Source organism: Stegostoma tigrinum, chromosome 20, assembly GCF_030684315.1.
Source record: "Stegostoma tigrinum isolate sSteTig4 chromosome 20, sSteTig4.hap1, whole genome shotgun sequence".
NCBI classification, from domain to species: Eukaryota; Metazoa; Chordata; class Chondrichthyes; order Orectolobiformes; family Stegostomatidae; genus Stegostoma; species Stegostoma tigrinum.
In genome coordinates, this window is record NC_081373.1 from 10,027,050 (window position 1) to 10,052,644 (window position 25,595).

At 44.3% G+C, this 25,595-nt stretch overlaps 1 protein-coding gene across 4 annotated transcripts in view; it reads left to right on the plus strand.

Annotated features, from left to right (window-relative positions):
- The window catches only part of zgc:123010 (uncharacterized protein LOC641500 homolog), a 146,242-nt gene that overhangs the window by 42,162 nt on the left and 78,485 nt on the right, over positions 1–25,595 (plus strand). For all 4 annotated transcript variants that reach the window (XM_048550998.2, XM_048550995.2, XM_048550997.2 and 1 more), the window contains exons 3-5: positions 3,971–4,054; positions 18,028–18,084; positions 18,904–19,047. In XM_048550998.2, coding sequence (XP_048406955.1) covers positions 3,971–4,054; positions 18,028–18,084; positions 18,904–19,047 — 285 coding nt within the window. The remainder of the gene's footprint in view (positions 1–3,970; positions 4,055–18,027; positions 18,085–18,903; positions 19,048–25,595) is intronic.

The window sequence follows — 25,595 nt, forward strand, 5'->3', positions numbered from 1 at the left end:
CAACAGATTCAATGCTATCTGGATTATCATCATTCCTTGCCTTACCCCTCTCACTGTTGTATGAGCGATCCATACGGCTGTTCATTGTGTAATGCTGAGCTGTATGCATGATTGCTTAGTGTGAGCTAGCATTGTTGCTACTTTCAGGGTAGGCATCTACCGGGTCCTTTTGGTTAAATGTGGCAGAGGCAACCCAGTCTGTAGTCTATGGAGAAGAGGCTCCTGTGTTAAACAAGATGTAGAGTGTTGCATGGTAGCAACTAGGTTCAAGTGACACTGATGTGATAGACGGTTGTCACAGAGACTGAAGAGGAGCTGAATGTTGAAGACCCTCAACTGTTCCTTTGCCACCGTCATAGTGGGAGGTGTTTAAGGCATCCCTCAGCATTAACGCATCCAGACCCTCACACCTTTTGCAACACTCCCCTTTCTGAAACAGTGAGCGTAATGCGCAATCTTCCTAACTAACTTCCTGAAGCAACAATATTTGGAAGATTTTAGTTCCTTTGAAACCATGGAATGGAAACCATCTAATCCCTGGGCATTTCTCACCATTTAGTGCCTTTTTATTTCCACATGGCTGCTATTTTGCTTCTGTTAATTTTGGAAAGTCCCTGACACTGATTCAATAGTAGGATGTCTGTCATACTGACTTCTTCCTCTGCAGTAAATATCAACACCATATGTATTGCACATGCTTGTCATTTCCTCATTTTCATTGGCGTGTCACTTTCCAAGTGGGCTGCCTTGCTCCTGATGATTGTGCGGGGAATTTGTTGCAATGATTTTGATATCCCGTGCCAGCTAATTTTCAAACTTGGAAAGCGATGGCCGATCTTCATTGTTCTGTGTAGCCCTCCTGTCTGCCAGGATGTGTGCTCTTCCAGCTGCCACACATCATTTAGCACAGTCTTTGCTTGCTTTGAGATCTAGATGTGCTTTCAGTAAGATGCCTGTGGGAAGAGATGGTGAATCCTGTCTTGCAGTTCTTTTTATCTGTTGGACTTTTGCCATGATAAGATCTGTAAGTTTTTGAAAGAAGTGGAACATCACCTCAACCCTTCCTTTTTTAAACTTCAGAAGAATTTATCATATGGAAGAGAGTCAGCACATATCATACCAGTGTGTTTGTAGTGCATCTGCATTCAGCCAATTTCTTGTATTCTATCCTTTCAATCTGATTTATAAGTACTTGGTTAAATCATTGTAAGTAACAATTAAACAGCACACTGAAATTTCCTTTAGTCAGTTTATTTTGATCGGAATCTATGCCATCTGGGAAATTCAGTCATTTCTCTTTTCACTGTTTGCTTGCTGCCTCTGTCTCATGGTCACACCATCTCTTGCCCCCACATCCGTCTGCTGTCTTCAAATTTCTCACTTTTGCTTTCAGTTTCCTTTCCACTCGTACCTGCTTCATTTTGCTCTCTTTGCCGCTAACTGATGAAACTTGCTGCTCTTTCCCTGAAAGCTGTTGCTGCCTGAACTGCAGCTGGCTTTTGATCAATATAGAATTGTAGAATCCTCACAGTGTAGATAGAGACCATTCGGTCCATTGAGTCTGCACTGACCCTCCAAAGAGCACTTTGTTAAATTCTTTCATGTGATGAGGGTATCACTGGCTAGGCCTGTATTCGTTGCAACCTCTAATCGCCCAGAGAGCAGTCAAGAGCCAGGCACATTGCTGTGGGTCTGGAGTCACTTGTAGGCCAGACCAGGTAAGGATGACAGTTTCCTTCCCTAACGGACATTACTGAACCAGATGGGTTTTTCCTTACAATGGGTTCATGGTCGTCGTGGGAATTGAATTCAGATTCCACCATCTACGATGGCAGGATTCAAACCTTGGAACCCCGGAACATTATCTGGATCTCTGAATTTACCTCCAAGCTGTTGCCTCCCCATTGCATCCTACCCAGACTGACTCTGCCACCCCCTCCCTGTAAATAATTTAAAACGTTTCATGTCCTCTCAATGGATTTGGAGAATTGGCATGTAAGTCAACTGTTGCCAAATGTTACTCCCCATTTCTGTTCCATCCTCCACATCTTTGAACTCTGCTGCTCCAGTAAGGGCTAAATCTTCATTCTTACTTGTGTGTCAGTGTATTTATATTGTAAGAGAGAGACCGATGCTTGTAATCATACAGTATCTTTGGAGGAAGGTGTATCAGTTCTTGCATTGTTATCCCAAATCGACTCTAATCACACAATAGAGTTGTGACTAGTACAGCAAGGTGTCAAGCATAGTTTCTATGTCAGCTTGGCAGTCTAAATCACTGTACTTTAAACAACCAGAGATAATAGGGACTGCAGATGCTGGAGAATCTGAGATAACAAGGTGTGGAGCTGGATGAACACAGCAGGCCAAGCAGCATCAGAGGAGCAGGAAAGCTGCTGAGATGCTGCTTGGCCTGCTGAGATGCTGCTTGGCCTGCTGTTTTCATCCAGCTCCAGACTCTATTTTCAACTACCTTCTTGCTCTGATTTGCAGTAGAAGCGATTGTCCATTGACGAAAACAGAAATTGCTGGAAACTGAATTGCTAGCAGCATCAGAACTCATTTCTGAAGAAGGGTCACTAGAACCGAAACGTCAACTCTGATTTCTCTCCACAGACGCTCCTGAGCTTTTCCAGCAATTTCTGTTTCTGTTTCAGGTTTCCAGCTTCCGCAGTTCTCTCTCTTATTTTGGTCGAGGGGAATTGTCCAGTGAGTTTGCTTGGTGATGGTTAAGTTCTGCGTTTATGAAAACCGAAAGAACTGCGGATACTGTAAATCAGGAACAAAAACAGAAGTTGCTGGAAAAGCTCAGCAGGTCTGGCAGCATCTGTGAAGGAAGAAACAGAGTTAATGTTTCAAGTCTGGTGACCCTTTCTCAGAACAGGTCTGACAGATTAACCTAGACTGTGAAAACCTAACAGTAGTTGGAACCAGGTAGAACAGACTCTGCACATATCACCTATTATATGCAAGGACCAGTCAGAGTGTAGTCTAAGGTCAAGCAGCCGCTGTCTTCATTCTGAATGGAAAGCCTGAAACCTCACTGGTAGCAGGTAAAGCCGGAGCGGGCCTTTGCTTCCATCTCACTGCACAGTTGGATAATGGCCAATCTGCACATCAGCTGCATATTCCCCCACCAAATGAATGACATGCCTTGATTTCGGTCTTGCAAAGTCTCATTCATCTTCACCACCTTTTGGTGAGATTGAATTCCAGAATTATACAATTGCAAGTGCTTCCTAAATTCGCCCCTCGATTAAGGGCGGCACGGTGGCTCAGTGCTTAGCGCTGCTACCTCGCGGCGTCAGGGACCCAGGTTCTGTTTAGGCGACTGTTCCTGGGGAATTTGCACGTTCTCCCTTGTGTCTGCTTGGGGTTTCCTACTACTGCCCAGAGCTGTGCAGTTCAGGGTGGGTTGGCCATGCAAAATTGCCCCGAAGTGTCCGGGGTAGTGCAGGGGAGGGGGATAAGCTGTGGGAAATGCAAGGTTGCAGGGTAGGGAGGGTGGGATGCTTTTCGGAGGTCGGTGTGGACTTTATGGGCTGAACTGCCTGCTTCCACTCTGTCAGGATTCTGTGAATTTTGGGTGATTTCCTCTGGTTTGACAGTATCTGAGCACTTGAGTGAATTGACATGGCAAACGATTATTTGAAAGGCTTGACAATGGATGCTGTTGGATGGTCTTTTCTTCATTTGTCTGGCCCCCACTGCGTACAAGAAAGCTGAATACTGGATAGGGCATGTAACTACCTTCCTGCTCCTCTGATGTTGCTTGGCCTGCTGTGTTCATCCAGCTCCACACCTTGTTATTCTCAGATTCTCCAGCATCTGCAGTTCCTACTATTGTGTAATGATGATCTGTTTTTCTACTTGAGTGTACTCCAGGACATCAAATGCTGTTGTTTCTGATTCTTGGATGTCACGAGATCTGGTCCCAATGTTAATCATGACTGCCCTCATTTACCAACAGGACGATGGAATCGAGTTGGATGCACACATGGCAGACCAGGAAAGAGCGAAGAAGAAAGCAGAAAGGCGAAGAGCCAAAAAAAAGGTTTGTGACTTTTTTTTTCGAACACAACGTGGAGCTGGAGGAACACGGCAGCAACGGAGGAGCAGGAAAGTCGACTTTTTGGGTCGGGACCCTTCCTCAGAAATGGGGGATGGGGGATGGGAGCTCAGAAATAAATTGGGGCTGGGGAAGGCAGGTGGGATGGCGATAGGTGAGAGCAGGTAAGCAGTGGAGGGGATTGGTCAGTGAGGTGGGAGGAGTGGATAGGTGGGAGAGAAGACAGACAGGTCAGGGAGGCAGGGATGAAAGGGAGGGGTGGTCATGGGATGAGGCCAGCGTGGTGGAGATTTTGAAACTGGTAAAGTCCACATTGAGACCATTGGGTTTTAGGCTTTTTTTTGTTTATTTTGTTGCTTTTCTGTGACACTAGTAATATTGCTGGTGGAGAAAAGAATGAGGTATAAGCCTGACAAACATGAGGAGCCTGGTCAGAGTGGATAAGGAGCAGCTGTTCCCTTTAGCTGAAGGGTCAGTCACAACGGGACACGGGTTCAAGGTGAGGGGCAGGACGGATGTGCGATAAAACCTTTTACCCAGAGGGTGGTGACGATCTGGAATGAGCCTCAGTTAACCTTAAACAAATTTCCAGACAACTGGTACTGTTGGTGGTTCTCAAAAGCACTTAAACTATGTCTTCCCTTCTTAAAATCACTTAATATAGAAATACAAATTAAGACATGGTGCTGTCTGTTTTAAGACTCCCAAAATTTTTAAAAAATTCATTCGTAGGATGAGGGCATCGCTAGCTAGGCCAAAGTTTATTTCCCATCCCTAATTGCCCAGGGGAAGGGGAAGGGTCAACCACATTGCTGTGGGTCTGGAGTCACATGAAAACCAAACCTGTTAAGCTTGCCAATTTCCTTCCCTGAAGGACATTAGTGAACCAGATGGATTTTTCCAACAATTGGCAATGGATTCATGGTCATCGTTAGATTCTTTACTCCAGATGTTTATTGAAATTCAGATTCCACCATCTGTCATGGTGGGATTCAAACAGTGATCCCCAGGACATCACCTGGGTCTCTAGATTAATAGCTGACTGATAATACCACTAGGCCATTGCCTCCTCTAATAGTTATGTTAAATAATAATAATATGTAATGAATCCTGATCACAGTATAAATTGCGATCATTTGGAATTTGTCATTCTCGCATTAGTCAAGATGGACACAAGATAGAAAGCTTTTTGAATAGGTGTAAATCTTTTTAGCAAGACTTGAGTTCTGCACTGCCAGGTAACATTTAAATAATGCAGGACGTCAATTTGCAAATCTGACAGTTGCTAGTACTGTAAGAAAAGCAATGAGTTGGAGCCCAAGGGGATTTCCTATTTTATGTGCTCAACGTTAGATTATCAGGTGTCCCAATGAATCAACAGTTGAGCAGGCCATATGGTGAGCAGTTTATTACGGATTCAGTGTTCCAAGTCGCAAAAACAGAAGTTGCTGGGAAAGCTCAGCAGATCTGGCAGCATCTGTGAAGAGAAATCGGGGTTAATGTTTCGGCTACAATACTCACTGCTCCGAAAGCTTGTGGTTTCAAGTAAACCTGTTGAACTATATAAAAACTGAAAGAACTGCGGTTTCTGTCACTTGGGAGCAAAAAGAGAAGTTGTTGGAAAAACTCAGCAGGTCTGGTAGCATCTGTGAAGAAAAATCAGAGTTGATGTTTTGGGTCTGGTGATCCTTCCTCAAAGCTATAAACCTGGTGTCATGTGACTTCTGACATTTTACGCCAGTACATCGGGATAATAGGATTGAATGCGGAATATAGTGTCATAGCTACAGAGAGGGTGCAGAGAAAGATCAACTGTAATATATGAGAGGCCCATTCAAAAGGCTGACAACAGCCGGAATAAACCTGTTCTTGAATCTGTTAATGCATATTTTCAAACATTTGTACCTTCTGCCCAATGGAAGAGGCTGGAATAGACTATATTGGGTTGGGGAGGGGTCTTGGATTATGTTGGCTGCTGTTCGGAGGCACTTAGAAAGATGGGGTCAGTGGAAGCAAAGTTTGACCTGGAACATTAACTCTGATTTCTCTCCACAGATGCTGTCAGAACTACTGAGCTTCTCCTGCAATTTCTCATAGAGTCTTAGAGAGTCCTACAGCATGGAGACAGGCCCTTCTGCCCAACTGGGTCCAAAATTTCCGTCCATGTTAACCTCGTTTCCCTGCACTCGGCCCATATCCTTCTAAACCTTTCCTATCCATGTATTTGTCCAAATGCCATTTGAATGTTGTTAATGTACCCGCCTCAACCACTTCTGCTGGCAGCTTACTCCATATGCGTACCACCCTCTGTATAAAAAAGTTGCCCCTCAGGTTCCTATGTGTTTTTTTTCCCTCCTTACCTTAAACTGATGGCCTCTCGTCCTCGATCCCTCAGCCCTGAGGAAAAAGACTGAGTGCATTCACCCTATCCATGCCTCTCACGATCTTCTATAAGATTCCCCCTCAGTCTGCTACACTCTAAAGAAAAAGGCCCTAGTGTGTCCAACCTCTCCCTCTAACTCAGTCCCTTGAGTCTTGGCAACATCCCTGTAAATTTATTCTGCACTCTTTCTGGTTTAATAACATCCTTCCTATAGTGAGGTGACCAAAACTGAACACAATACTCCAAGTGTACCCTCAGTAAGGGCAACTTGCCTCTTTTGAATTATGCCAGCAAAACAAAAAACAGATTAAGTTGATGAAGGGTCTAGGCCTGAAGCGTCAGCTTTTGTGCTCCTGAGATGCTGCTCGGCCTGCTGTGTTCATCCAGCTCCACACTTTGTTATCTAGGATTCTCCAGCATCTGCAATTCCCATTGTCTCTTAAGTTGATATTTTCTGATTTTGGCACCTCAACCTTTTCAGACTTGCTTCCTATTTATCCCCACGAGTAGTAGCTGCATCCGGTCAGTAATGTATTTGACAGCAACCACTTGGGAACACTCAGACATACAGTCAAGATACCAGAGAAATGGAAATTAACATTTCTCTCTTCTGACATTTCAAAGCCCCTGTAGCTCTCGCTCTGCCCTTTGTGCTGTGGCTCACTCTCTCTCCATCTCTCTCTCTCCTTTATGCTGTCTCTCTCTCCTCCACTCCCCCACCTTCACTTGGGCTCTCTGTCCCTCTTGCAGCAGTCTCTATCACGCTTACTGTAACTCCCCCTCCTTCTCTGTTCCCATTAGAGCTTCTCTTTCTGTTTTTCTGGTGCTCTCTCTTTTTTTCCCCTTCCTCTTCTTGTTGTGTCTCTTTCTCTCTCGCTCTCTCGCTCTCTGCACCCTCCTCCCGCTGATTGTGGCTCTCTCGTTATCACTGTAACCCTTCTCCCTCTCGTTCATTCTATCGGTCAGTGTTGCAGTCTCCTTTTCTGAACAGACAGTGATAGATTCTTTTTCATTGCAGTTACTCCCATGTCTTGCCTCAGTCCCTGGGCTGATGGTTTTAAGGGGATCGTCTTATATTTGACGGCTGTGGATATTGGAGATGCCAGGGTTTGTGACTTTCTTGGAATTCGGCGGGATGCCCTTGGGAACTCAAAATATTCCCGTTATGTTATTTACTTGGTTGCTGAAATGAATGGGGTTATGTTAGTGATTGAGACAATCCCTGGAGCTGTTCCTTTTCTGCTAGAGAGGAATCTTGAGGCAGAGAGATTTAGTGGTGCAGTTGGGCAGTTTTTATTGATCTCTTCATGAAACGGTGTTTGATTTTGTGTTATTATGAGAAATAGGCATTTTTATCAAGGTGTTGACTATAGGTTTGTCAATCCACAAGGAGTGATGAACACAGGTATCTGTGGCACTCTCTGTTGCATAGCTCTCTCTTTTCCCCAATTGTTAATTTAATTCTGGGGCCAAAGGTGGGGGATTTCCTACATCCAGCACTGATGTGGGAAACATCAAGCAGACTGAGCAGCGTTCACATTGAAGTTTTGTGACAGGAACAAGACAGGAAATAAAAAGAAGTGAATGTTAAATATCGCAGAAGCGAGGAAGAGAATATACAATAAAGTTTGGGATGTGAACATGAGATGAAATGCCATAAACAAACAAGGAACCTTTTCCATTTTATTAAACAAATACACAATGTTTTGATCATCAGGCACATAGAACGGGGACAGGCCCTTTGGACCACTATGTATGTGCTGACCATGATGCTATACTAAGCTAATCCCTTCTGCCTGCACATGGTCTGTATCTCTCTATTTCCTGCCTGTTCATGTGTCTATCTAAATGCCTCTTAAACATTGCCATTGTTATCTCTTTCCGCCACTTCTCCCAACAGCGTGTTCCAGGCACCTACCACCCTCTGTGTAAAAAAAAAAACACACCTGCCTCTCATATCTCCTTGAAACTTCCCCCTCTCACCTTAATACTATGCCCCCCATTAATTGACATGTTCCACCCTAGGAAAAAGACTCTGACTATCCAGTCTAGCCATGCCTTGTATGATTTTATACACTTTATCAGGTCGCCCCCTCAGCCTTCGACGCTCTAGCGAAAACGATCCACATTTGCCCAGTCTCTCCTTATAGCGCATACACTGCAATCCAGTCAGCATCCTGGTAAACCTCTTCTGTCCCCTCTCCAATGCTTCCAAATCCGTCCTTTCATATAATAACCAGAACTGCTCACAATATTCCAAATGTGGCCTGAGTAAACTCTTCGACAGCTGCCGCATGACTTGCCAACTTTTCTACTGAATCAGTAGAATGCCCCTGAATGCCCCGACCAATGATGACAAACATGCTGTACGCCTTCTTTACCCCCTGATCGACAGGTGTTGCCACTCTTGGGGAGCAATAGACTTGCACCCCAAGATCCCTCTCTATATCAATGCTCTTAAGGGGCCTGCCATTTACTGTATACTTTCCTCTTGCATCTGACCTCCCAAAATGCATTACTTCATGCTTGTCTGAGTAAAACTCCATCTTCCATTTCTCTGCCCAACTTTCTAACTGATCTATATCCTGCGGCATCCTTTGACAGCCTTCCTCACAATCTAGAACTTTTGTGTCATCTGCAAACTTACTAATCAGATCAACAGAGGACCCAGCACTGATTCTTGCAGAACATTACTGGTCGCAGACCTCCAGTCAGAAAAAAAAATCCCTCCACAGCTACCTTCTGCCTTCCACCTTATCATTTCACCACAGATCCTATGTGACGTTATCCTCTGGACCAGCCAAACATGAGGGATCTCGTCAAATGCTTTAGTAAAAGTCTATTTTGACAATATCCACTGCCCTACCCTCATCAATCATCTCATTACCTCATCAAAAAACTTAATCAAACTTGCGAGATAAGACTTTGCTGGATATAGCTGTGCTGATTATCCTTAATAAGCCTATTCTTCTCCAAATCCAAGTATATCCTGTGCTTAAGAATCTTCTCCAGTAAATTTCCTACACCAGCCTATAATTTTCCTGGATTATCCCCGTCGCTTTTCTTAAACAAAGGAACAGTATTGGCTACTGTCAAGCCCTCTGGGACCTCGCCATTAGTTAAAGAGGACACAAAGATCTTTGTCAAGGGCCCAGCAGTTTCCTCCCTTGCCTCCTTCAGTATCCTGGGATAGCATCCATCAGGCCCTGGGGACTTATCTACCTTAATATTTTTTCAAGACACCTTATACCACCTCCTCCAAAACCAACATACCTGACATTAAGGACCTCACCCACTTCCTCTGGCTCCATACAGAAATTCTCTCCTTTATCCTTGAATGGAACCACCCTTTCCCTAGCAACCATCTTGCCCCCAGTATATGTATGAAATGCTTTGGGATTCTCCTTAATCCTACCTTCCAAGGACATTTCATGGTTCCTTTTAATCCTCTTAATTTCTGCCTCTTCTTTACCTCACAAGGGCCTTATTTAATTTTAGTTTCACAAACATTACATGTGCTTCCTTTTCCTTTTTAACTAAATTTCCAATATCTCTTGTCATCCAGGGTTCCAAAATCTTGCTGTGCTGATCTTTCATCCTCACAGGAACTTGCTGGTCCTGAACTCTGAACACCTGGCCTTTAAAACACTCTTACATGTCGGATGTGGATTGACACTCAAACAGCTGCCCTCAGTCTAATTTCTCCAGTTCCTGCCTAATGTTGCTAAAATTAGCCTTGCCCCAGTTTCACCTGAGGATCCGTCTTATCCTTATCCGTAACTTACATAGAACTTACAGAATTATGCTCCCCTGCCTAATTCTGATCACCTACCAGGCTTATTCCCCAGTACAAGGTCTTGTATGGCCCCTTCCACAGTTGGGCTATTGACGTATTGTTTCAAAAAACCCTCCTGGATGCACCTAACAAATTCTGCCCCTGACACTGAGGGAGTCCCAGTCAATATTGAGGGAAGTTAAAGTCACCCACTGCAATTACCCTGTTATTTTTACATCTTTCCATGATCTGTCTATCTATATATTCCTCTATCTGCCACTGTCTACTAGGTGTTCAATAATATAACCCCTTGGTAGTGATTGCACATTTCATATTCAGGAGTTCCACCCATTTGGCCTCACTGAACTGTGCAAGATGCCCTCTCTTAGTGCAACTGTGAAGCTCACTTTAATCAGCAGTGCAACTCCCTCATCCCTTTTATATCCTTCTCAATCGCAGCTGAAATATCATACCTAAAAAGTTGAACTGCCTGTCCTGCCCTTCTCTCAACTAAGTTTCTATAATGGCTATAACATCATAGAAATTTAAATTGCCATAAATGCAAAATGATTTTATTTTGGGGCCAGAAGGGTAACTTTAAGTATTGTTTTCGAGCCCAGTTTAATTCATTCAACTTGACAAAATATTGTCAGGACCTTCCTACACTGAAATTATGGTGTAGACATTAAAATTTACTCCAATTCACATGATTTCAATAGACCTCCATCTATAAGGGCATCAACAGTGAACAAGTGACTGTACCTCTGCGAGGGTCAACTGACTACCCCATCAGGATAAGGCTAACTGCACCTCTACAGGGAATGGCTCTCTGTACCCCTTTAGAGAACAGCTGTCTGTACCTCTGACATTTTCATGTTTAGCTGTGTTGTTGCCAGTTTCGCAGATGTCATGGGCAGTGAATACTAACAGTTTCTGTGTGTTTATTTCCTGGACCGTGAGGCCTCTGCCTATGACAATCTTAAAAAGGAGCCTTCAGATTCTGACTTTGAGAGAGGGAGGGTGGGAAATAGGTTCTTAAGAACTTTGCTTTTAGACAGTGTGTTAGCAATATTTGCCCGGCTTCTAATAGTAATTCCTCCATTGATTCCCTCCCATCCCTTCAAATACCAACCCTTTGTCTCATCTAGGAGAAACATGCTTGGAATCTCAAAATTGTTCCTCGTTTGTACATTCCAACGAATGCAACTTATATTTAGGTAATGCCTTTAACATTATGAAATGCCCCTTTCACAGATACGGGCATCGCTGGCGGGGTCAGCATTTATTGTCTCGTCCCCAGCTGCTGTGAGCAGGTGAGCTGCATTCTTGAACCGCAGTAGTCTGTGTGCTATAGGATGACCCCCAAATGCCCTTAAGGAACTCCAAACCTTTGACCCACTGTCAGGGAAGGAACAGCGATGTATTTCCAAGTCCGGATGGTGTGTGCCTGGGAGGGGAACTCGCAGGGGGCGGTGTTCCCATGTATCTGCTGCCCTTGCCCTTTGTAGGTGGAAGTGGTTGTGCTGGTAAGGCGTGGTGCATGTCGTAGGAGATATTGTCTGCTCTGACTGTGTATAGCATTGGTGAAGGGGTTAGTGAAGGTTTGACGCGGCCGTTGGGTGCCAGTTTTCAAGCTGGTTGCTTTCAAGCCTCCTTGAGTGTTTTTGGAGCTGCACCCATCCAGGCAGGTTTCATATTACATACCTAACTTAAAAATACATTGTAGATGGTGTTCAGACACGGGGGTGGGCAGGAGTTACTCATCACGTACATATGGTCAGCCATTCTAGCCTCTGTATTTAAGTGGCTGTGCTGCTCAATTGCTGATCATTGGTAACCCTTCCCACCCAGGGTGTTGATAGTGGGGGTTCAGTGATGACAATACCATTGATTGCCAAAGGGCAGTGGTTAGATTCTGTCTTGTCGGAGATAGACGTTGCCTGGCACTTGTGTACTCGTTATTTTCAAAGCTGTGCTACAAAACGAACAAGTACACCAAGTTCAAAAGCTTGGTTTTTAATTGAGTGTCTTAGAGAAAAGTAGCGGGGTGTGAGGACAGACCAAGGCAAGTTGAGGTGAGCCACAAATAGTGGAGCAATTAAAATTGGGAATGCCTGGATTAAAGGAGCACTGAAGTTTGTGGATGGTTGGAGGTGATTAAAGAGAGAGAGAGAAGCAAGACCGTGGAGGGATTTGCAAATACTGACGACAGCCTTCGATGTTGACCACAAATTGTCTTTTTGAAATTGTGTACTCTTTGAGCTCTTTGTGAAACTAAATAAATCAAACAAATGCAGATGCAATATTGAATTTCTTTGTTGAACACATCAGTGCTAATCTGAGGTAACAGTCTGGTTTACTGCTTCGACAGCATTTTTCCGAGATTCCTCTTTGCTTTGTTGCGCCTCTTCTGTGACACAGAGTTTTCACTTCATTGCTGTGTCAGTATTGAGTTCCTTTAGAGGTCCCAAATGACTCATTGATGTGCGAGGGTGATTTGTAGCAAATGCAGATTTTTCAGTCAAACCTGAAAGGCTGGTCTTCCAGGAACTGAGATCAATAAAGAGCATCAAAACTGGAAGAAGGTTAATGCTAAATTAAAAAACTGAAAGAGTTGCAGATGCTGTAAACCAGGAACAAAAACAACAGTTGCTGGAAGAGCTCAGCCGGTCTGGCAGCATCTGTGAAGGAAAAAAATAGAGTTAATGTTTTGGGTCTGGTGACCATTCCTCAGAAGGTTAATGCTGTTAGATCCCATAAGAGCAGTTATAGAATCCCTATGTTGTGGGCGCAGGCCATTCAGCCCGCACTGATCTTCTGAACATCCCACCCAGACTCAACTCTTTTCCCCCATCCCTATAACCCTGCAATTCCTCTGGCTAATCCATCTAACCTGGATACTATGAGCAATTTAGCATGGCCTGTCCACCTAACCTACACATCTTTGGGCCATGGATGGAAACCAGAGCATGCAGAGGAAATCTATGAGGAGATTGTGCAAACTCCATACAGACAGTCCCCTGAGGGTGGGATTGAACCCGGGTCCCTGGTACCGTGACGTAGCAGTGCTAACCACTGAGCCACCATGTAGACATTCACATTCGTGAAGTGTTTGGATGGATTAATTATGACAAAACTGTTGCTAGTAAAACAGTGATTAGTAGCCAGACCACCCTTAGAGTCAGATGATTGATAAAAGAGCCACAGGTGAGATGAGGACAAATGTCCTTACTCAAGGAGTCATTGTAAATGGGAACAAATTTTCAGAAAGGATGATTGAGGCAGATAAATTGATTTGTCAAGGGAGTTGTCAGGGAGAATGGAGCTGGGTAATCACGGATGGTGGTGGGAAAATGTAATCAGAGGTTGATGTTATCTGATGTGATCATCCTTTTATATGGAAGTGTAAAGGAAATTTTAATTCAATTCTTGGCATCTGCTGTATCATTCAATTACATTTTAGTTGTTTCATATCGTAAACTGCTCTTTCATATATCAGAAGGAGGGCAGCCAGGATGTGCAATCATCAGCGAACAATGTTCAGCATCAATAACAACTTCCCAGATACTGAAACATGATGTGTCTTATGTAGCAAAACCTGGACAGTATCCAGGCTTGGGCTTTAATAAATGGCAAGCAACATTCGTGGCACACAGTGACAGGCAATGACCGTCTCCAACAAGAAAGAATCTAACTTTTGCTCTTTATGTTTAATGGCATCACCAGCACTAAATTTACATCTGTTGATATCCTGAGGTGTTACCATTGACTGGAAACTGAACTGGATTAGCTGTGTAAACACAATGGCTACAAGAGCAGATCAAGGTCAATGCATTGTGGAGCTGGAGGAACACAGCAGGTCAGGCAGCATTAGATGACCAGGAGAGTCTGTGTTTCAGGCCTAGATCCTCCTCCAGGAGTGGGGGTGGGGAAGGGGAAGGGAGGTGGGAAATAAATCGAGGGAAGAGGGGTGGGTCTGGGGCTAGGTAGGTGGTCTGGTGATAGGTGGATGCAGGTAGAGAGTGGTGGGGATTGGTCAGTGGGAAGGGTGGGGTGGATAAGTAAGGAAGAAGATAGACAGGTTGTGTCAAGTCAAGGAGATGGGGATGAGATGGAGGGTTGGACATGGGATGAGGCCAGGGGAGATTTTAAAGCTGGTGAATTCCATGTTTAGGTCATTGGGCTGTGGGCTCCTGAGGCAGAATATGAGGTGTTACTCCTCCAGTTTGCATGTGTAGCATCATTGTGGCACCGGAGGAGGCCCAGGATGGACGTGTCACCCAGGGAGTGGGAGGGGATGTTAAAATGGTTGGCAACCAGAAGGCGTTGTCAATTATCGCATACAGAGCACAGATGCTCTACAAAACAGTCTCAGAGTCTACGTTTCGTTTCATCGATGTAGAGGATGCCACATCATCAGGAGCAATGGATACAATAGGCCAAGTCAGAGGATGTACAGGTGAACCCCTGTTAGATGTGGAAAGTTTGTCCTGAGCCTCAGATGCAGGTGAGAGGGGAGGTGTAGGGGTAGGTGTAGCACCTCCTGTGGAGAGGGAAAGGTGCCGGCTGTGGTGGGGTTAGTGGGGAGTGTGGAGTGGACGAGGGAATTGCAGAGAGAGCGGTCCCTACGAAAGGCAGTTGGGCTGGGGAGGGAAATATCTCCTGGTTTGTGGGGTCAGATTGTAGGTAGCGGACGTGGCAGAGAATGAAACGCTGGATGCAGAGGTTAGCGGGGTGGTACTTCAGGATAAAGGATTCTGTCTTTATTTTTGTTGGGGGGTGCGGTGATGTGGGGGAAGTGCAAGAGATGTGGTTGAGGGCAGTTTCAATCAATGAAGGGGGGATGTTGCAGTCCTTTCCACTATGTCCAGGAACTCCCCACCTATGTTCAGGACACTACCCATGCCCTCCACCTCCTCCAGGACTTTCAATTCCCCGGCCCTTGAAACCTCATCTTCACCATAGACATCCAGTCCCTGTGCACTTATAGTCCCCTTTGCAGATGACCTAAAAGCCCAACGCTTCTTCGTCTCAGGGGCTAGGAATCCTGCAGTGAATAACTCTCCACCAGCTTCCTCAAAACCTGTCCACCATCTACAAGGTACAAGTCAGGAGTGTGATGGAATACTCCCCACTTGCCTGGAAGGGTGCAGCCCCAATGACACTCAAGAAGCTTGACACCATCCAGGATAAAGCAGCCTGCTTGATTGGCACCACATTCACAAATACCCACTCTCTCTGCCACCAACGCTCCCCAGATGCAGTGTGTACTATGTCCAAGATGCAGAAATTCACCAAACATCCTTCCAAATCCACGACTCCTCCCTTCCCGGAGGACAAGGGCAGCAAATACGTGGGAACACCACCCCCTTGCAGGTTCCCCTCCGAGTCGCTCACCATCTTGACTTGGAAAGATATCACCGTTCCTTCACACTTACTGGGTCAAATTCCTGGAATTCCCTCCCGAACAGCACTGTGGGTCTACTTACAGCACATGGACTGCAAGGGCTTGAGAAGACAGCTCACCTCTCTTTCTCAAGGGCAACTAGAGATGGGCAATAAATGCTGACCCAGCTAATGATGCCCAAATCCCCTAAGGATAATTAAAAGGACTTAGTTTATTATTTTGGCTCCTTTAACTCTTATAGCCTTACTTAAAGTCTACCAATCTCGGGTTTGAGTTTTTCCATTCCCCTCTAACCTTAACCTGTTTTTGGGTTGGAACATTGCAGGGGGAAGTGCTTCCTGGGTGATCTCAAAGGAAGTTTAAGGTTAACACTCCCTATCACTAGATGAAACGGAGTAGAAAGTGAGAAAATGTAATCGCCTTATTCACTGGCAATTATCTAAAGCTAAAGCCCATTTCCATCCAACTCCTGTTTCTTGACCTCTCCCTTGTCTCAGCTCATTTGCTGCTGAAACCCTCATTCACGCCTTGGTAAGGTTTTTGACAAAGTTTCACATGGAGATTAATGTGTAAAATTAAAGTGTATTGGGATAAGATTTAAAAAATTGATTAGCAGATAAGAAACAAAGAGTAAGAATAAATGGGTCTTTGTTTTTGAATGACCTGTGGGATATTGCAGGGGATTTGTCTCAGGGTTCCAGCCATTCACAATATATATTAATGATTTAGATGAGGGAACTTAGATGTAACATCTCAACATTTGCAGATGACACAAAGCTGGGTGGAAGGATGAACAGTGAGGAGGACGCAGAGATGTTGCAGTGTGATTTGGACAGGCTTAGTGAGCATACATAGATAGTGATAACATAGTTATCCACCACGATAGCAAAAATAGGAAAGCACGTCGAGACAGGGAATGTTCAATGAGTCTTCATGTACCAGTTGCTGAAGGTAAGCATACAGGTGCAGCAGGCGATAAAGAAGCCAAATGGTACATTGGTCTTTATAGTGAGAGGGTTTGAGTCCAGGTACAAGGATCCTTGCTGCAATTATGCAGGGAATTGGTGAGGCTACACCTGGAATATTGTGTGTGTAGTTTTGGCCTCTTTGTCTGAGGATGGATGCCCATGCTATAGAGGGAGTACAGTGAAGGCTTACCCAATGGATTCTTGGGATGGCAGTGCTGATCTATGATGAGAGATTGAGTCAGTTAGGATTGTATTCACTGGTGTTTAGAAGAATGAGGGGGATCTCTTAGAAATGCATAAAATTCAAACAGGACTAGACAGGTCAGATGCAGGAAGGATGTTCCTGACGGTAGGGGAGTCCATATAGTTTAAAGATAAGGGCTATACCTTTTAGGATTGAGAGGGGGAGAAATTTCTTCACCCAGAGAGTGGTGAGCCTGTGGAAATTACTACCACAGAAAATAGTTGTGGCTAAAGCATTCTATGTTTTCAAGAAGAATGTAGATATAGTTCTCATGGCTAAAGGGATCAAGGGATGTGTGAGCAGGTGGATTAGGGCTTTGACCTCAATGATCGGCCATGATCATATTGAATGGCAGAACAGGCTTGAGGGGTTGAATGGCCAATTCCTGCCCCTATCTTCTGGTTCTATGGGTCTAGACTTGACTAATTGAGTTTGCTGTCATGAACTGGAACTTGTCCCATGGCTTAATTCACAGGAAGCCCATCTCCTCAGTGCTTGCTGATTCGCATTAGCCCTCGTTTGGGCAGCCGCTCACTTTCATGTGATGGAGCTGGAGTGTTGTGTACAAGTGTAGGTGCCACATTATAGGAAGAATTTAAACGCTTTGGAGAGAGCACAGAGGCACTTTACAGGAATGGTTCCAGAGAAGAGAAACTTGAGTGCTGAGGATAGATTGAAGAAGCCAGGATGACTTGCCTTGCGGTGAAGAAAGCTACGCGGAGATCTGATCGAAGCTTCCAGAGTTGTGAGTGGGCTGGATAGACACATAGAACCTGAAGATAAGGACAGGATAGGGAGAAGATGTTTCTGTGAGTAAATGAAAAAGCACGAGAGGGGTATAGATGTGCAAAAGAAACAAGGGTCATGTGAGAAGAAACTCATACACACAGCTAGTAGTGAGGGTCTAGAAAGCAGTGCCTGGAAATGTGATGGAGATGGGTCCAATGGAGGCAATCAGGAGGGGCATTGGATGATGATACGGGTAGAAATGGTGTGCAGGAGTGTGGGAAGTTTGGCTGAAGGTAATGAGACTGGTTTGAAAAGCTGGTGCAGGCATGAAGGGCTGAGTGGCCCCTCTCTGTGCTGTAATAATTCTGTGAAATTTGCCGGTTTTTTGTTTATGCTGTTTGAAAGCTGAAGCCCCTGTATTGACCCCTTGCATCTTCCTTTGTTGCTTCCAGCGTCAGAAAGAGAGAAGAAAACGGGAGAAAGGAAGAAGCGATGAAGAGAACAAACCGGTAAAGGAAGTCTGTTGTGCCATCAGCTCTAAGCTGGGAATCCTCTTAATTTACTAAGTCATTTAATTGTTCTGTCAGAATTCCGGCCTCTCTCTTTCACTGAAGTTTGTTGACTCTTCCACCAGTCTTCTCAATATTTCAAAGCACAAGAGAAATATGGAATATTTCAAAGAGTGAATTTTACTGCGTGGTTTGTATGAATTTTATTGCATGGTTTGATGCTACACTGAGCTTGGATTTGAGACAGAATGGTAAAGGAAAAGGCAAACTCAAATACTACCTTCAGACCTCGATTTTGAAGTAATACTACTTATTGTGTATTAAGACTCATTATAACTGTATATTGTTGTGATTAAGATATACCAGACCCTGATCTTACAGTTATGTTAGGTAACTTATCATCTTCCTGTGTTCATGTCCATGTTGTAGTATGATCCCATTCAGAGTTCCAGACTCCTTCCAAAGTATTGTGTTTTATCTCCACCCACACTGTACTATTTATACCCAGTGATGTGCAGCTCTGTGATGTCATCACAATCTTGCTTCAGAGTCCAAATGGCCTTGCAAAACAATTTGTTTGGGTTGAACATTTTTCAGGGGATGGAGCGAACATCACGCTGATTTCAAAAGTAAATTAAATCCAAAACAAAATGTCATCAAAGTCAAAATATGATCTGTCAATCCAGATTCTGGCATCTGACTTATCCAGTACTAACTTCAGTTGAGATCATATTAGAGAGAGGAATGTTTAATGCTCGTCTTCTTTTCTTTGAATTATTTAATAAAAACATTAAGGACCAGAATCTTTTACATTTGTAGGAAGAAGAAGACAGTGATAGTAATGAGGAGATTGAAACAACTGTTAAAATACAGAACATTCCAGAAGGAGGAAAGGAGACCTCCGAATGTCTGAACGTCTTTGATAATTCTTGCAGTATACCAGGCCCAGTGATGATAGACGAGGTGAGTTTGCACAAATCTCAGCTGTTTTATCATTGGTTTGGTTTTGGAAAGTGACTCCATTTACAGTTAAGAAAATTTCATGATTTTGACTACTTGGGACAAAAATAGAGGCGATTAAACAGAAAATAATTTTACACTTTTCTCTAAAGAATCTAAGTCAATCGGGGATGCAAGATTGGTGAATTGTGAAGCAGTTTCACGAAAACCGTGCTTTTCCATTTTGAGGCTTTAATTTCCTTGCAGCCGCCCAGTGAAAAGCCTGGTATATGTGTATCTGTGTGTCGTGCGTCTGTGAGTGTCATGTATTGTATGTGTGTGTTTGTGTCAGTGTGTGTAAGTAGTTCTACATACGTTTGTGACAGTGTGTGTAAATAGTTGAGTTTATATATTTTTGTGTATGTGTCTGAATAGTTGTGCTTGTGTATGTTTCTGTTTGTGTGAATAATTGTGTACATTTGTGAGTGTGTGAATAGTTGTGCGTATATGTATGTTTGTGCCTGTGTTTGAGTTTTTTGTGTGTTTGTGAGTGTCTGTGTGTATCTGTTGTGCATATGTATGTCTGTGGTTTTGGGTATTTGCATATATGTGTTGTGGGTGTGGGTGTGTGTGTCGGTGTGTGTGTGTCTGTGCGTGTGCACACTGCACCTTGAGGTGGTTGCTCTAGAAGCAGCAGTCTCTTTGACAGCGGGGGAAGGAGAATTACTAACTCAGAGCTTATGACCTCGAAATTTCAGCTTGTTGCTTCTTTCTGACGTCCTGACCCTCACATTGGGAAGCTCTGCCCTAAAGATTCTAAATTAAACATCATTTGTTTTTGGCCTGTTGCAACCAATTGAGTTTGAAGATCAGAACAAAATAGCACAGAAGGGGGTCATCCCCTGGTTCTTTCTCTACATCCCTGCGTTATTTATTTCTGTCAAGTGTTGATTGAGTTTCCCCTTTGGAGGTGATGATTGGATAAGTACCGTCGGCCCATGGCAGTGTATTCCAAATCGTACATACCTCTGGCAGCAATATGTTGTCTCCATCGCACTCCTGCTTAATTTATCCATCGCTAAACCTGTGCCCCCGGTGCTCAATCTTCCAGACATTGAAATTGGTTTCTCTTTATTTTACTTCAAGCCCCCTCAGGACTTGGAACCTTGGAAAAATGAAGGTGCAAGGATTTTTAGAATAAAAAGCTGAGAGGGCAAGTCTCCGCTGTTGTCGGGTGACATTTACGGTGAGGTATCTTGCATCATACAAACAAGATGACTCCCCCAAGCCCTGCAAGGGCCCTGTGTGCGTCACTGTGCATTATAAGACGAAGGGAATTTGTGCTGCAACAAAAGCAGAAATTGCTGGAGAAACTCAGCAGGCCTGGTGGCATCTCTGTGGAGAGAATCAGCCTGGTGACTCTTCTTCAAAAGAGGTGTACCACGATGGCTAGGGCCCTCCGCTGACTGTGTGTGCTTCCACTTTCTCTGAGAAAGAACAACTTGTGATAGTTTTTATCCAGTTCCCCACCCCCCCGTCGCCGTTTGCCCTGATCACCCCAGGAAAGGATGGAACGGGCAAGCGTGGAATGCAAGTCCAGTTGTGATCGCAGGAAGATCTTATAGTCCAGCCGTTGTGTTATCCTACTACACCAATAGGGATCAATCCTGGTGGATAAGCAGTGGAATCTGCTTTTGTGGGACTGATTCACACCAAGACCAAAAAGGTTTCAAAAGCTGACCTGGAAATGATAAAAAGCCTAATCGGTAGATGTGTTTTTTAATGTATTAGTAAGCGGTGCAGGGAAGTAAGGAGCAAGAGGTTAGCTCTGAGCTAGTGCGTAAGACAGGAGTGATGACCAGTTTTTTCATGCATGGTCCCTGAGTGTTGCTGGCATCTGTTGCTCATCTCTAATTGCCCTTGAATGTAACGGTGAGCTGCCTACTTCAGTCCAACTGAATAGGCCATTACAGAGGAAGCTTCCGTGTCGATCTCAATGCTATGGGGCTGGAGTCACACGTAGGCCAGACTGGCAGTTCTCCTTCCCCAAAGGACATCGGTGAACTAGATGGTGTTTTTAAGGCAGTCTTGCGATCACTTTTCCTCACACTGGGCTCTGATCATTATTTGAATTCTGGTTTCCCAGGTGCAGTGATGGGATTTAGGCTCAAGCCTCCAGATGGGTGTATTAACACTGGCAGATGGATGACTATTTCAGGAACACAACCAGCACACGACAACCATGGTCTGTCAGGCAGGATGATATAAGCTAAAAAAGAGAGATGCAAAGCAGAACGAATATTTAGAGGGGATTTTTAAAAGACCACTGTGGATGCTGGAAATCTGAAACAAAAGCAGAAATTGCTGGAAAAGCTCAGCAGATCTAGCTGTGTCTGTGGAGAGTGAAACAGTTCAGTGACCCTTCTTCAGAACCCAGAAGGGTCTAGAAATCTGAAAATGAAAAGAGTCAGGTCATTAGCAGCATTATCTGGCCAAAATATAGGGATTAATGTTTAAGACCTGAAATTGCTTAACTTAGTGCAGAGCCTGAAGGCAATTTCATAGATCTTGCCTTTTCTTCGTGCGTTCCCTCCTACCCCTGACTTTGCACTGCTTTAAAATCTATCACATGGAAAGGTCATCAATCTGAAACAGCAACTGTTTCTCTCTGTACAGACCTGCTGGGTATGTCCAGTGTTTTATGAAACTGTTTCAGATGCCCAGCACCCTTTTGCAATTTGTTTTTATATTCGCATTGTAAGGTCATTTGGAAAACTTATAAACAGGAAGCATAGGGACCGTATCTTTTTATTTCTTTCATTTCAGACTGTGGACTAAAAAGAATGATACTGCTTCAAACCAAAGTTTGTTTTGTATTTACTGGAGTACATTGTGAGTTGTGTCCAATGTTGCCTTTCCCTTAAATGGAGAGAGCTGGAGCAGACAGGACAAGAAGGGGATAACTGCTAGACGACAGCATTTTGATCAGCTTCTGATCAGGTTGCCAAACCTTGTGTAGGGCTAGTGTATCAGAAACGTCTAACCATGGTCACAGGGATAGATGTACATCACAGAGAAAACACCCTTCAGCTTTTTGTGTCCGCACCAATTAAAACAAACAGCTAACTATTTGAAATAACAAGGTGTGGAGCTGGATGAACACAGCAGGCCATGCAGCATCAGAGGAGCAGGAAGGCTGACGTTTCAGGCCTAGACCCTTCTTCAGAAAGCGTCCAGACCCGAAATGTCAGCCTTCCTGCTCCTCTGATGCTGCTTGGCCTGCTGCGTTCACCCAGCTCTACACCTTGTTATCTCAGATTCTCTAGCATTAGCAGTTCCTCCTATCTCTAACTGTTTGAATCCCACCTTTCAGCGCTTGGCCCGTAGCTTTGTATACCTTGACGGCACAAGTGCACATCGGAATATTTTGTCAATGTGAGGAGGGTTTCTGTCTGTACCACTCTTAAAGGCAGAGAGTTCCAGATTCCCACCATCTTCTAGGTGAAAAAGATTTTCCTCACATCCCCTTCTAAACTTCTAAACTTCTAACGTCTCCACTATTGGGGAAACAGTTCTTTCTGCCTCGACATCTCATAGTTACATACATCTCAATCGTGCCCCGACTCAATCTCCTGTGCTCTGAGGAAAACAATTCCAGTCTGTCCAATCTCTCTTTATAACTGAAACTCTCCAGCCCAGGTAACATACTTGCAGATCTCCTCTGCACCCTCTCCAGTGCTATCACGTACCGACTATAATGTGGATTTCAGAACTGCACACAATACTTTAGCTATCACCAAACCAACATTTTATGCAGCCTGCAAAAAGAAAGCATCAAAAATCTGTCTCTCTGTCTCTGTCCATCTCTGTATATCTGTTTGTCTGTCATTCCCCCATCCCCACTGTTTGGGGGTATCTACTGGAAGGGGTCACTGGACCCAAAACGTTAACTGTGATTTTTCTTGGCAAATGCTGCCAGACCGGCTGAGCTTTTCCAGCAACTTCTCTTTCTGTTCCTCATTTGCAGCATCTGCAGTTCCTTCAGTTTTAATGAAAGAATGAACATCGCTGTGAAACCTTTATTCCTTTATCCTATATTCCTTTATTTTTCTAGTTTTTATCAAGAAGGACTTTAATGTTAACTGTGACCTTATTTCTTTGTTTTTCCACTTATTCTATGAAGGTCTGCAATGTTTAACTTTTTAAACTTTGTTTCTCTCTTTTATTATGTTATCCTTAAGGTGGCATGATGTGTGATGACAGAATACACTTTTCACTGTACTTCTGTACACGAGTGCACATGACAATAAGATCTAAATCTAAATCTAAATAATTTTATGTTGGCATTAAAGAACCAAAAGGAAAGGAAATGGATTTCCTTTCCCCCTTTTCCACCCTTAATATCCATGTCTTGCCTCTTTTTGCTTCTCTCTTTGTTTGTAGAAGAACAAATTTAAGAAGGGGTAGAGTTTAAGTTACAGAGTACATGTTAGCAATTCTTGCTTCCTTTTGACCATTGGTTAAAGAGAATTGTCTCGCCATGAGTGGTTATTTCATTGTTAATGACAGAAACCTGGTGAGTGGTTTCATATAACCTGAGTTTTTGTTGTTGTATAAACTGGGGACTTTGTATAGTGTGACTTAACCGTTTCACATTTCAACCTTTCAGAATCGTAGCTCATTGCCGTCATGGGTCGTGGCACTAAATAGTCTTTTAGTCTCAGAACCAATTTCATTTTGTTTCGGTGTTTTCTGCCCACTATGTAGTTGTGTCTTATTTGAGTTTTAGTCATGTTGAGAACGTGTGAAAATTTGATTTAGAAGTAGATTTGGCTTCCGAAGCCTAATCTGGAATTTGATAACGAACTTACAGCCATAGGGTCATAGCGATGTACAGCAGACCCCTACCTCTCCACCTATCTTCTTTTCTCTCCATCTTCGGTCCGCCTCCCCCTCTCTCCCTATTTATTCCAGAACCCTCACCCCATCCCCCTTTTCTGATGAAGGGTCTAGGCCCGAAACGTCAGCTTTTGTGCTCCTGAGATGCTGCTGGGCCTGCTGTGTTCATCCAGCCTCACATTTCATTACCTTCATCCATGCTGACCAGATATTCTAAATTAATCTTGTCCCATTCTTGGCTCATATCCCTATAAATCCTTCCTATTCATTTATCCATCCAGGTACCTTTTTAAATGACGTAACTGTACCGACCTCCTCCACTTCTTTGTGTCTGATCTGACTGTGGTCTCAACCTCACCTTGTGTCTATGCTTTGTCTTTCTTTTGAGTCAACAATCAGTCTACTCTGTGTTAAAAATCGTCAATGACCCCTACTCTCTCACTCTTTGGGGAAAAGAATTTCACAAACTCTCTGAGAAAAATAATTCTCCTCAACTCCATCTTAAATGATCAGAAATGGCACGACACCAGGTTACGGTCCAATAGGTTCATTTGGAAACGGAAGCTTTTGGAGCATGGCCCCTTTTTTGGATGATTATTGTGGTCTGGAATGTATGGCCCCAAAAGGATGACGAGGGCAAGCTCAATAGGAGTTTCCAGAAGGATATTGGATAGGTATTTGAAGAGCAAATGTTTGGAATTTTTACGGTGACGGGGTGCGATTGGGATGGGATTGAGTGGGATTAGTCGCGCAAGTTGTTTAAAGAGCCAGCACGATCTTAATGGGCCCAGTGGCCCTCATATCCGTGCTGCTGTCTTCGATGGTTCTGAATGAAGATTGTGAGTGAGAGGTGGAGTCAGAGGTTGCAGGGTACGGTGAGGGACGAGGAAGCAGTGAGGGACAGTGTGGGGCTAAGGGACAGTGAGGGAGTGTGAGGCAGCCGTTGGGGAGTGTGGGACAGCTATGGGGGAGTGTGGGATGGTATGCTTGGCTGCAGGGAGTGAGGGACAGCTGTGAGGAGTGAGGGAGTGAGAGGCAACTGTGGGAGTGAGGGATTGAGGGACTGCTGTGGGAATGAGAGATGATAAGTGAGGGCTGTGGGGGCTGAGGGCTGTGGGAAGTGAGGGAGCACTGTGGGGTTGAGGGTGTGAGTGAGGGCTATGGGGTGTGAGGGAGTGAGTGAGGGCTGTGGGGAGTGAGGGAGCGCTGTGGGAGTGAGGGTGTGAGTGAGGGCTGTGGGGAGTGAGGGAGCGCTGTGGGAGTGAGGGTGTGAGCGAGGGCTGTGGGGAGTGAGGGAGCGCTGTGGGAGTGAGTGAGGGCTGCGGGAGTGACGGTGTGAGTGAGCGCTGTGGGGAGGAAGACATGAAGCCACGGGACCAATGTTGAAAGAAGCCAAAGTGGAAGTACAGAAACTCTGAGCCTATTTTTATTTTTACAAGGTTAAGGCAAAATGTGAGTGCTCCATATTACTTTTTGGATTACCTTTCAAAAGGCTGTGTGGAATTGTCTGCAAACGGTAATGGTCTCTGATTGTGAGAGAGGGTCTGGTCAAGACGAAAGCTTGTTCTGCTGCAGGAAACACAGGCATCACAAAAATCCGAGCCGAGCTGAAGAATCCTGAGGCACAGAGATCATTCCCAAGAGAACAAATATTTCCCCTCTGGCTGCATTGG